At 44.1% G+C, this 11,730-nt stretch overlaps 1 protein-coding gene across 1 annotated transcript in view; it reads left to right on the top strand.

Moving 5' to 3' along the window:
• Anxa3 (annexin A3) overlaps positions 1-9,753 on the top strand; it is a 38,768-nt gene extending 29,015 nt beyond the window's left edge. Inside the window, exon 12 of the mRNA XM_032916778.1 lies at positions 9,270-9,753. Coding sequence (XP_032772669.1) covers positions 9,270-9,329 — 60 coding nt within the window. The 3' untranslated portion in view covers positions 9,330-9,753. The remainder of the gene's footprint in view (positions 1-9,269) is intronic.
• Positions 9,754-11,730: the final 1,977 nt, after the last annotated feature.

Below are 11,730 nucleotides of genomic sequence, written 5' to 3'. Positions count from 1 at the left end.
ATAAGGTTAGCCCCTACCACAGCAATGATAAATTATTAAAAAAAGGAGGGAGAGGAAAAAAGGAAGAAGAGGAAGGAGGAGGAGGGGAGGAGGAGGAGGAGGAGGAGGAGGAGGAGGAGGAGGAGGAGGAGGAGGAGGAGGAGGAGCAGGTCCTCTGTTGTACACCAAAGATGATGGATTCTGTATTTCAGTTCTTTTCACTACAGTATGAGGAAGGCTTCTCATTTTTCATAGCTTATATTATTTCATTTTTATTCTAATGACATCAACAGATGTTTACAGTTCCTAGCTTTTCAAAACAGTGCTCTAGTGTACATACCCAGTTTCATGAGGTACACGTGTTGGGGGCGATGGGTAAATGGCTGAGACAGTTAACAAATAGTTTTAAACTTTGGTAAAGATGACCACTTGGCTTCCCTTTCTGTGTTTTCGTCAGAACCTCAGAGTTATTCTCTACTCATAGACAACACTTTTGTATTTTTACAGTCCAACAGGTGCAGGTTAGAACTGACATATTTCACATTCTAAGTGCCATTTTTATTTCTCTTTTTCTGGGCTCTGTCAGTGCTTTGGGCCCATTCTTCATTTGCATTTCTATTGCTTTTTGTTAACATCTAAGGCCTCCTTTTACATAAAGCAGATTAGCTGGTTTTTTTACTCTCATTATAAATATTTTCTTGTTACTTTTTGCCTCAGCTTTCCCAAGCAGAATTTATATTTGCTACGTAACTGGATTTATCAATCATTATTGTTAAATCATCTTTGTTTTTTTTTTCTTTTTAAATTTCCCATTGTTTCTGATGTTCTGCTAAGGATATTTCTAAAATGTCTGATACTCCTTCCTTTCTGCTTAAGCAGTGAACTCATGGCCACTGTTCCCAAGTCTCAGTGTATGGGAATATATATAACAAATTAAGAATTATTAAGGAAGTAAAACTGATAACATTGATAGAATTGCTCAAAAACAAGTCTCCTATACCATAAAAGTTCTTGGTTCCAATCACAGAAAGACATACATGGTATGCACTCATTGATAAGTGGCTATAGCCCAAATGCCTGAATTACCCTAGATGCCTAGAACAAATGAAACTCAAGACGGATGATCAAAATGTGAAGGCTTCACTCCTTCTTTAAAGGGAACAAGAATACCCTTTTTGGCAGGGAAGAGAGAGGCAAAAGATTAAAACAGAGACTGAAGGAACACCCATTCAGAGCCTGCCCCACATGTGGCCCATATATATACAGCCACCCAATTAGACAAGATGGATGAAGCAAAGAAGTGCAGAAGTGTAGATCCTCCTGAGAGACACAGCCAGAATACAGCAAATACACGAATGTCAGCAGCAAACCACTGAACTGAGAATAGGACCCCCTTTGAAGGAATCAGAGAAAGAACTGGAAGAGCTTGAAGGGGCTCGAGACCCCATATGTACAACAATGCCAAGCAACCAGAGCTTCCAGGGACTAAGCCACTACCTAAAGACTATACATGGACTGACCCTGGACTCTGACCTCATAGGTAGCAATGAATATCCTAGTAAGAGCACCAGTGGAAGGGGAAGACCTGGGTCCTGCTAATACTGAACCCCCAGTGAACTAGACTGTTGGGGGGAGGGCGGCAATGGGAGGAGGGTGGGGAGGGGAACACCCATAAGGAAGGGGAGGGGGATGTTTGCCCAGAAACTGGGAAAGGGAATAACACTCGAAATGTATATAAGAAATATTCAAGTTAATAAAAAAAAAAAAAGTTCTTGGTTCAACATTTTAGCTGAAATAGAAATATTCCAGTTAGCTAATAACTGCTAAGGAATTAGCCCAGTTTTTCCAACAGTATTCTGTGGGTTCTATTTTTTCGTTTTGTTTTGCTTTATTTTATTTTACCTTAGCCCTCAGATGACACACAAAGGTCTCTGATAATTTAGAAAATTAATCCAGTCTGGTTCCCTGAATCAGTCTGGGCAATGAAGTTGAGTGAACTACCACTCATCCCAGTCACCCAGTGTAGAGTCTGGTCCCACACAGGCCCCACAGACTGCATGGCTTATTTACCTCTGAGTTTTTAAATGCTCTACAAACTTTCTCAGGAAAATCAGCTTTAAGGACCCAAGCTGATACCTTCTGAGAACCAGCACCCAAAAGAATTAAGACAAACAGGAGAGCAACCAGCAGTCAGGAGGGAAACGTTGAGAGTCTCAGGCTAGAAGCACACACTTCCCACAACTGTGGGATTACTGTATACGGTGAAGATCTTGATTCTCTGCAGCTCTACTCCTCCAACCCTTAGGACTCTGAAGCCCTGGTCCCTGAGGAATGTGATGCTTAGCCTTGGCAACTGGGAACATCTTGCCTAGGCCATGTTCCTGTGTCACAATGAGTATTTAGGATCCTTTCCTTCTACCCACAGTGCAGCCCTACCTACAATAGACACTCTTAACCAGGCATATGCATTGACCTGGGGATCTCTAACTGTCTTAGAAGCATTCCAGCCTCAGGGCCCACAAGTGATTTTTTTTTTAAAGGAATGAACGAATGCATTCACTTCAGCTAGTCAGCTAGATTTGCTCACCAAATTCCTCTGTGTTTTTAAAACCAGAGTCTTTGTTTTCTGCTAAACTTTGACTGAGAAAGATGCCTGGGTAAGTCAAAATCATAACCGATCCAAAAGAGCAGCAGGCTCTACCTAGGGCTTAGCGTGGACTTTGTCAACAGCCTACACTCAATTCTATTCGAATTGACCCTGACACATTACAGTAGTTTCAATCATCATAGGAAGATTCAATAACGTGAACCACATTGTACTTGCAGAGGCAGAAAAGCAGACTCATGGGTTTTATAACAATTGTCAGTAATAAGGTTCACGCACCAGGGGGGCTTCTGGTTCACCCTCAGCAAACCAGAAAATTAGATTAAGCTGTGGCTCTCTGTCCCATCCCCCCAGCCCCCGTGGTCCAAATAATGGAGACATTTAAAGTATTTGTAGTTTACTAAACAGAAAAACCCACCACTGAAGAGAGTGGTTTGAGATGTGAAATAACACAGGCACATGTTGTCAGGTAATCTCATTCATGATTTCCTGGCTGGACAGTCGGATCTTTTAAAGATGGTTTTTTCTGAAACCCGGGAGTTAGAGCATGGAAATATTATTGCATAATCCTGCTCTTGGACTCTGTCATCCTCTGCTTTCTCTGTTATTCAGACATTTAACTGCTGTTCAGTCCTCTCATGGATAACTGGTGAGGAGAAGGAAAGGGAGAGTGTAGGTTAAAATATAAAGACAAAAAACCCACCTTTCCTCACAAAACGATTCAAGTGTAGTGACATGTGCCTATAATATCCATGGTTTGGGAATGGCTGAGGCAGGAGAATCTATCTGTAGTTTGAGGCCAGTCTGTATTCCATAGTTGAGGCCCTGTCTAAAAAAATACATTGATGGAAATTTAGATAATTGCATTAATAAAAAGTGCACTATAAGGGCAATAGAGGAATCTCATAGTCTAGATTGTAGACTCCAGATGAAGGCTTAAAGAAGGCATTAACATAGATGTTAATTGGAACAACATAATCTAGCCAAGTCTTAAGTGTGCAGTATGGAAGATAGGCACATAGGAACTGACAAAAAAAGACATTAGGGGGCTGGAAAAGAACATTTCTTAGAGCAATGGGTCCTGGGTCTGCCTATCAGGTCAACAACAGGAACTGGGCACCTCCTCTGGAATTCCAGTGGTCAACAGGGTCCCGAGATGCATCTTAGAATCAGGGTAAGGGGCCGAAGGAAAAGAAGCCTTAAGTCAATTGCTTAATTAGAAAATCTACTTCAGGGAATACTCAAGCATAACAGAGTGAAATGAGTTCACCCAGAGTCCCACAGTTGGGGAATTTGTGCTGTATTCATCTAAGCACAAATATTTATCAAGGGAATGCTGTGTCAGACTGGGGCTAAGTTATGAGGAGAAATAATTTTATTTTGCTCCTATAAAATTACAAATATGTGTAAAAATCACTATTTCCATGTGAGGAAGAGAGGCATGGTACTAAAAGATCATCTAACAGGAGGACTTGACTGACAAAAAAGGCTTCTATGGGGAAAAATAATTCTGATCTGGAAAGTTCAGTAGGCAAGGGGACTGTTGTGTCTGTGTATGGAGAGAGCTGAGCATTCTAAAGAACTTGGGGTAGATGAACTTGGAAAGACCTTTGCAGAAGAAGAAACAATAAAAACAGGATAGAGAGGCCAGGCTATGTAGGACTTCTCTGGCCATTTAAATAATCCTGTCTTTAGCACAAGGGATTGTGAAGTCAATGAGAATGGTAGACAAGAGGATGTCTCGGTCATTAAAAAGAAATTCTGGTTACTTAAACAGGGACTAGGAGAGATGTGGGGTGATAAGTGTGGGGGGTTGACACAGATACACTGGAGTAGTTCTGACTGGGATGGGAGACCATGACATAGCCAAACTGGAAGCTCAAGAGGGAGGGACCTAGGATTTGGTAAGAGAAGCAAGGAAAAAGTGTCAAGGATGACACCCAAGATTTCTATCTTAGGAGAGAGCGAGAAGTGCCATTTTCTACAAGAGGGTCAGAGAAGAGGGTGTAGTCCTTGTGGAAGTGTGAGGAAGTTCCTGGTCTTGCAGGTCTTGAGTTTGGGACATTGCTAGGAGGCAGTACCTGAAGAAATCGGAGCCATTGCGAGAGTCAGTGTACCAGGTGCCTTCTGTACTCTGATGAAAACAACTTCAGGCATCAGGCATGGTGACCCGTGCCTTTAATCCCAGCAATCAGAAGCAGAGGCAAGCCTCCTCTACATATAAGTTCTAGACCACTGAAGGCTGCACAGTGCGATGCTTGCTTTCTACAATAAGTAAACAAACAAACTCACTAACTCACTTAAGGGATAAAGAGTTCACTTTTGGCTTATAGTTCAAGAGAGAAAGGATCCATTAGGACATAGAAGGACTTGGCAACAGGCAGTGGGAGGATGGGAGCAGGAGCAAGGAGCTGGCTGATCAGCGTCATCTCAGAAAACACACAGAGAATAACAAGTGTGGCCATGGCTAGGAAAAAACTAAACTAAACTAAAAGCCACCCTATTGTGGATTGCCCTGGTGCTGTTTGTGTTTTGATGCCAGTTCTGCTTCCTGAAGAGGGGCTGCCCCTGAGGAGGAGCTGATCACGTACTCAGGCGATTCCATGTGAACCTTCTCTGTCTTTTAACTGGCCAGATAAAGGCTGGAACCTGTGACCAGGCAGTGGAAGGGAAACGTGGGGCTGGAGGTTTTTGAGAGGGAGAGAGAGGAAGGAGGAAAAGAGAGATAAGGAGATGGAGGAATGGAGAGAGAGAGAGGAACATGGATCAGACCCACATGGCCTGGAGGAGCCACAAGCAGCAAGGGGTCTCATAGCTGGGGAATAGATCAGCGTAGTGGTGGATCTGTCTGGTTTAGGCGTGCAGCTTATAAATATTATAACTCAGTTGTGTGTTCTTTGCACAGACCTATTGGGGTTGGAGATTTGCCGATACAAATCTGGCTGTTATTAAATATTAAGGCTGTCTGGTGTTTTCCATTTGCAATGATTTAGGAGAGAGAGAGAGAGAGAGAGAGAGAGAGAGAGAGAGAGAGAGAGAGAGAAGCCTTGGAGTGGTCATTGGCATTCGGTGTAGCCAACCGCTGGGGCGCTGGGGCAGTAAGGTTTGTAGAACTTGAGCAGTAGCTCCAAGAGTTCTCAGGGAGGACAAGTTTGGGCAGCTCAGGAAGCCAGCGGTGGGAACCAGGGTGGGATGGCTGTTTTCGGCATCAGGTAAGGAGGATTGAGCAGAATAGGAGTGGAGCCAGTGGCGGTGGTGTGGTCTCAGGGCTAAGTCGTGAGGGGCTGGGGCAAGGAGACCAATATACTTCCTCCAGCCAGCCTCTACCTCTAAAGGTGCTATAGCTTTTCTGAACGGTGCCACCAGCCCGGCACCAGGTGTTCAAGCTGGGGGGGGGGGCATTCCATAGTCAACTGCAATGTTCATGTTTCTGAATCTCTGAATAAGTGTGAAAACCCCATAGACAGAAAACTTGGATTAAGAAGAGAGAGCTTAGAGTTGAGCTTTACCCATGACTACCATATAATAACTGTGTAGCAGAGAGGGCGAAGGCGGAGAGGCCTGAGGGGAGAGAGCACTTTCAGGCTGGAGTGGTGGGACAGAAGTCATGGGAAGAGCATGTTCCAGGAGGGTGAATGAAGGTGTTGTATCCTGCGGGCAGAATGCAAGCTAAGGGCTAGGAAATGTTTGTGCTCTAAAGAAGGGGATGGGGGGGGTCATCGAGCATGGTATACAAAACTAAGAATTAATGACTTGGACACTTAGATTGATACAGTTGTAGTCACACCGTTGGCAAGAGCCTAGACTAGATCTGTAATAACTTGAAAAGCATGGTTATGAAGGTGCGATTGTCTGAACTGATACAATGTGAGGGTAAAAACGGGAAGAAGTGGGGAGGAGAGAGAAGTATGGAGTACTGTTAGCAGCAGGTCAGCGGAAGTATTTCATTCCTTTCTCTTTTGGCAGGGAGGGGGTCGATTGAGACAGGCTCTGTCATGTTGCCCAGGCTGACCTTAAACTGTTTATGTAGCCACAAGTAACTTTCAACTCTTGATCCTCTTGCCTCTGCCTGAAACAGGCTGGGATTTGAGGCATAAGCCACCAGACCCAACCCTTTGAGACAAGGTTTGTCTATGTGGCTGTGGATGTCTTGAAACTCACTATGTAGACCAGGCTACCCTCAAATTTATAGAGATCCATTTGTCTCTACCTCCAGAGTGCTGGGATTAAAGGTGTGGGTTACTCTGCCCAGCTCCACGCCTCTCTCCTAAGAACAATAAATAAGATGTAATTAGGAAGTGCAAGTAACAAAGTTATTTTTAATCTAGCGAAAGATGTTTGTGAAACAGCATTTCTAACATGCAATATAGACTATCTTAAGAGAGGAAGCAAGAGAGAGGATGAGTGTTTGTTTAGTCCCCATAGCAAACCATGGTCCTATTGTAAACTTCTTGCGAATCTTTTCATTTATTTATTCGAATGCACTAGTGTGTGTAGTGTGTTTGCATGCTTATGTGTGTGCTTGTGTGTGTACAACTCATGGACGCTGTTCTCTCCTTCTATCATGTGGCTTCTGGGGGATCGAATTCAGATTGCCAGAATTGGTGGCAAGCACCTTTACCCGATGAGCATCTCACTGAGGTGTCTTTTCTTGACCACTCAGACCCCAAACTGAGGTATACAGCTCTGTTCAGACTGGAAGCTCCTCTTTAAATACAATGTGAGTGTGGCTACATGTGGCAAAGCAAAACTTAGGAAAGCCAAGAGAGGCAAGAGTTAATTCTATCAATGGGAGGTTGAATATTAATCCTTCTGTGGCTCTTTTGCCTCCCTCTTTGCCCCCCACCCCAGCTGAGGAAGGACTCTACCATTGAGCTAAATCCCCAGCACCCCTTTTGTGGCTTCTACTGTGACACTGTCCAGCCTCTCCACCCAATGACTCTTCCCCATTACCTGACTGTAATATCTACCCTCCCTACACCTTTCCAAACATACATTTAAGTGGTAAGAAGTAATCGATGATTGGGTCACTCAGATGAAATAGATGCAAATGTGAAGATTTAAGTCATTCCAGGTAGAATGCCTAATGTCTTTTGTAGAGAAAATGCAGCAGCGATGCACTAACCCCTCAGCTGACATGATTATGGTTTCTCAGCCAGCACCTTTCTCTGCTGCCTAGGGGGGCCACTATACCTCCTCTAAGGGCTGGAAATGACTCAAAGACAGCTATACCAAAGCCCACATCAGTGTGGGTGACAGCTCACCAAAGCTGAGAACCTGGAGCACACTGTACAGCCTGAAGGCAGCTCAGCAGGTTGAAGAATGCCCTTTCCAAATGACTCTGGTCTAAAACTCTTTCACGCAGCTTGGCTAGTTTTTCCTTCTCCTGAAAGACCCCCAAACTTGGGGAGACTCTCGCTCCAGTCACGGGTTGGGGTACCCCCAGGAAACACGAGTAGCCGGTCTTGATGTAATCAGCAAGAGGCAGTTTTATTTACGAGATCTCGGGCTGACACATATCCCACACAGGAGATTGAGTCAATCCCCGAGCCTCTCTAGGCTGGAGCTTATATAGGGAAAACCAGGGGTTTCGTGTGGATACACATAATTGGCTAATACAAAGGGTGCACAGTTACTTTTGGCACGGAGTTACATCAACAAAGCATATGTGTAATCTAACATCTCAGCAATGTGGGCAGGACAACTCATCTCACTGCAGCAGGGGGATGACCCATCCTCAGGGAGTGAAGGAAGGGGAGGGGGTGGCTCCAGATGGCCAGTGTCCTTGGGAGCTGATAGTCGGGCCAGTGAGCCCTATCTCAAATTCTCTCAGGCATGTCTGGACTTTGTTTGAGACTAACTTTTTGAAATTTAACTCTTCACTCCCAGGCAATCCATCTGGTCTCAGTCTTTGCAGGCTGGCTTGTCTGAGAGGGACTGTTGGTTTTTATTGCTTACTCTAGCAAGGAAGGGCATAATGAATTTGATCAGTTTCAGGGACTTCCTGAAGCTATTTTGAGTTGTTTATCTTCCTGCTTAGGGAGCTTCCTGCAGGATGGAATGTTTGAATCTCCCAGGAAACTGTGACCCAGCAGGAGTGAGGGGCCAGGCTCTCTGATTTGAGGGCACTTTTCTTAACCTCTGTAATAGTTATATGAAAGATTAGGAGAGTTCATACTCTGCTGCATAGGTCTTTTATAAGGGTTACAACAGTTAATTCAAACTTACCTTTTCCATTAAGGATTTTATACTGGAAATTCAACCCAGGGTTTTACGAATGCTAAGCACACTATAGGCCATTGAGTGACATCTCCGTTGCCCCATGGTAAGTGTGTTTAAACTGCAAATAGAAGTGTCAGTTGACATTATTTTTTTTACTAAGTTATAGATTTTAGAGGTTCTGTTAGTAGCTAATATGTAATATCGTATCATTGCCGAAATCTTTCCAGTCGCACTACTCCAGGAGGATTTGAACATTATGAACTGCAGAGAACATGCTAGGCTGGGAGCACAGCTGTACTCAAGAATGAAGAAAGATAGCATGGCAGGTGCACTGTACTAAATGATGCAGCTCGCATGTCTCCTGCCCAAGTAACTCTCCCAGCACGGTAGAGTCTGAGTCACCTGTAGTCCCCTCCATATTTATGCTAGGTTTAATCTTCCCTGGTTGCCCTGTTCCTTGCAGTCAGATACTTCTGGAGACTACAGAACCGTGCTGTTGAAGATCTGTGGAGGAGATGATTGAAGAAGATGGCTTCCAACAGCTGCCTGCCCTGATGGTGGACCGCCTCAACAACTCTGCTTACTGCTTTCGTACAGCACTCCAGCAAAGGGCAAGCGAATGCAAGACAGCAACCCGTCTGCCTGACGCGCATTGGCTTCCTTCAGTGCAACAGCAAAAATGAACTTGATTTTATTTTAGAGCATCTCATTCATAATGGAGAGGTTTATAAGGGAAATTCAATCTAGAATTAAAGACCTACTAATGATTTTCTATTTGGCTTAGGAAGTTGGAATCTGTGTTGTTCAAAGCCATTAAACATAAATCAGGATACTAAAAATGGCTGCCTTTGCTAAATGTAATTTTTGTATTTGTTTTCCGTAACTACTAATACTGTATGTTGCCTGGTGCCAACAAATACTTCAAAATACACTTGTTGTAAATGCTGTCGGTGCCTCTATTACTTGATTAGTGTGGTCTAAAAAGCTAATAATGAAATGACATGGTGGTGCACACCTATAATCCCAACACTTAGGAGGTAGACACAGGAGGATCGATAGTTTGGGGTCATCCTTGTGAAAGTGCAGGAGATATAAATAAGTCTATTAACAGTTTAGCGTGGTCGAGGCTCGGACTCAGGGAAGGAGAATGGTGTCCTATGGACTCTTGTCAGGGAAATGAAGTAATGCTGTCTATATTTGATCTTCAGCAGGGGCTGGATTCTGGGAGGAAAAACAGAAGGATTGCTGGCAGATACTTCCACTATTCCTCAGGAACCTGTGGAACAGATTTCTGTCTGACAGGAAAGCCACTTCCCTCTCTCTCCTTCCTCTGGTAGATGAGGCATCAGGCTGCCTGTTAACAAGCACCTCTGATGCATGCTAACCTCCGGACTTCCCCAGCTCATTCCAGGCTGCTCCAGCTCAGAGGATTCCCTTTCCCTCCTACAACTACTGTTTTCCTGTATGACCCATAAGGTTTTCCTGCCCCTGCCCTTCTCTCTGCTCCCAAGAGCAGTAGCCCTGGCTCTTGACAGCCTGCCCCTCTCCTCTCTGCCCCAGAGATGTAGCCATTTTGAACATCTTGGAAGTTCCCAAAGGCTCTGGCTAGTCTGTCTCTCGTTTCTACAAAAATATAATAAAATCTATAAAATCTATACCAGATGTAAGTCAGCACACAAAAAAGTAAGTCAGCACACAAAAAAGAAACCACCGAAATGGTCACCCCACGAGTGGGGAGGCTTTATGATCACTAAGAGAGAGAGAGAACAGCTAGAGGCACCTGTTAGAGACCAAAGCAGAGAGAAAAGGAAACAGACCAGCCATGGCCAGAGCTAGAGAAGTGGGCATGGGAAAACTGTGTGGCTTATAAATAGCCCAGGTAGCCAAGGGGGAGGAGCCTATGATCTCTAGCAGCCTGGATATTCTGAGTAGAGGAGGAGGTGAGAAGGTCCAGGATGCTAGCTTGTGTGGGCTTTGAAATGCATAACAGGTACCTATGAGTCGGGACCCCAGGAGTCTCGGGCAATCCATGGGCTTTTGATATGTGACCACGGGTATGTGCCAAGGGAGGTGGCCCTTTCTGACAGGCTCCTCCCACGAGATTGTTTTATAATGAAATGAAATATTTAAAAGTATATTCATGGGGATGGAGAGAGATGGTTTGTCAGTTAAGAGTGCTTCTTGCTCTTCCGATGAACCTGAGTTAAGTTCCTAGCACCCATATTAGGTGGCTCATCACTGGGTTCCCAAGCCGGCTGAGGGAAGGTAGAACATTCCCTATACCCGAGACAGGGCCCAGAGAGCATGGCAGGAATAGGGCTGCTCCCTACCCAAATCAGGCTTCGGCCTACTCAACTCCATAGAGACAAAGGCCACTTCATGATAAAGCCAGTTAAACTTCTGTTTCCAGGACATTTCTTATTTCAATCTAGACATGGCATTGTAATGCTTATCCTGCATCAAGTTTGTGTAAACATCGATTACCATTTACTCTCTGCCCTGTCAATAAAAAGCTGATCGCCCAGTGGCTGGGCAGAAGAGAAAATATGGGAACATCCACCAGCCATGGGAGGGAGAGACAGAGAAGAGTGAGACAGATTGAGCCACAAAGGAGGAGGAGAGTATACTTCAGCTGGAGCATGAAAGTCCCGACATGAAAGTATTATAGGGTTTTTGACTGGGAAGTAGCCAGTTTCACTTAGAGTAATGAGGCGGATCAAAGCCTACCCAGGTATTTCAGTGAAGCTTGGAAATAAATCTTGTTTTCTCTGTGTCATTATTGGGGAATTAGCTAGGATAAAAAAAACAGCCACAATGGTCATTTATATTAATTATATTAATTTATGGTTTATAATTATTTATGTGCACATTAATTTATATTATTTTATAATATAATATTACATATAGTAAAATAATGTAAATAT

Source organism: Rattus rattus, chromosome 11 (genome assembly GCF_011064425.1).
Source record: "Rattus rattus isolate New Zealand chromosome 11, Rrattus_CSIRO_v1, whole genome shotgun sequence".
Lineage (NCBI taxonomy): Eukaryota > Metazoa > Chordata > Mammalia > Rodentia > Muridae > Rattus > Rattus rattus.
The sequence above is the reverse complement of the archived record's forward strand: the minus strand, read 5'-3'. Positions and strand labels throughout refer to the sequence as shown.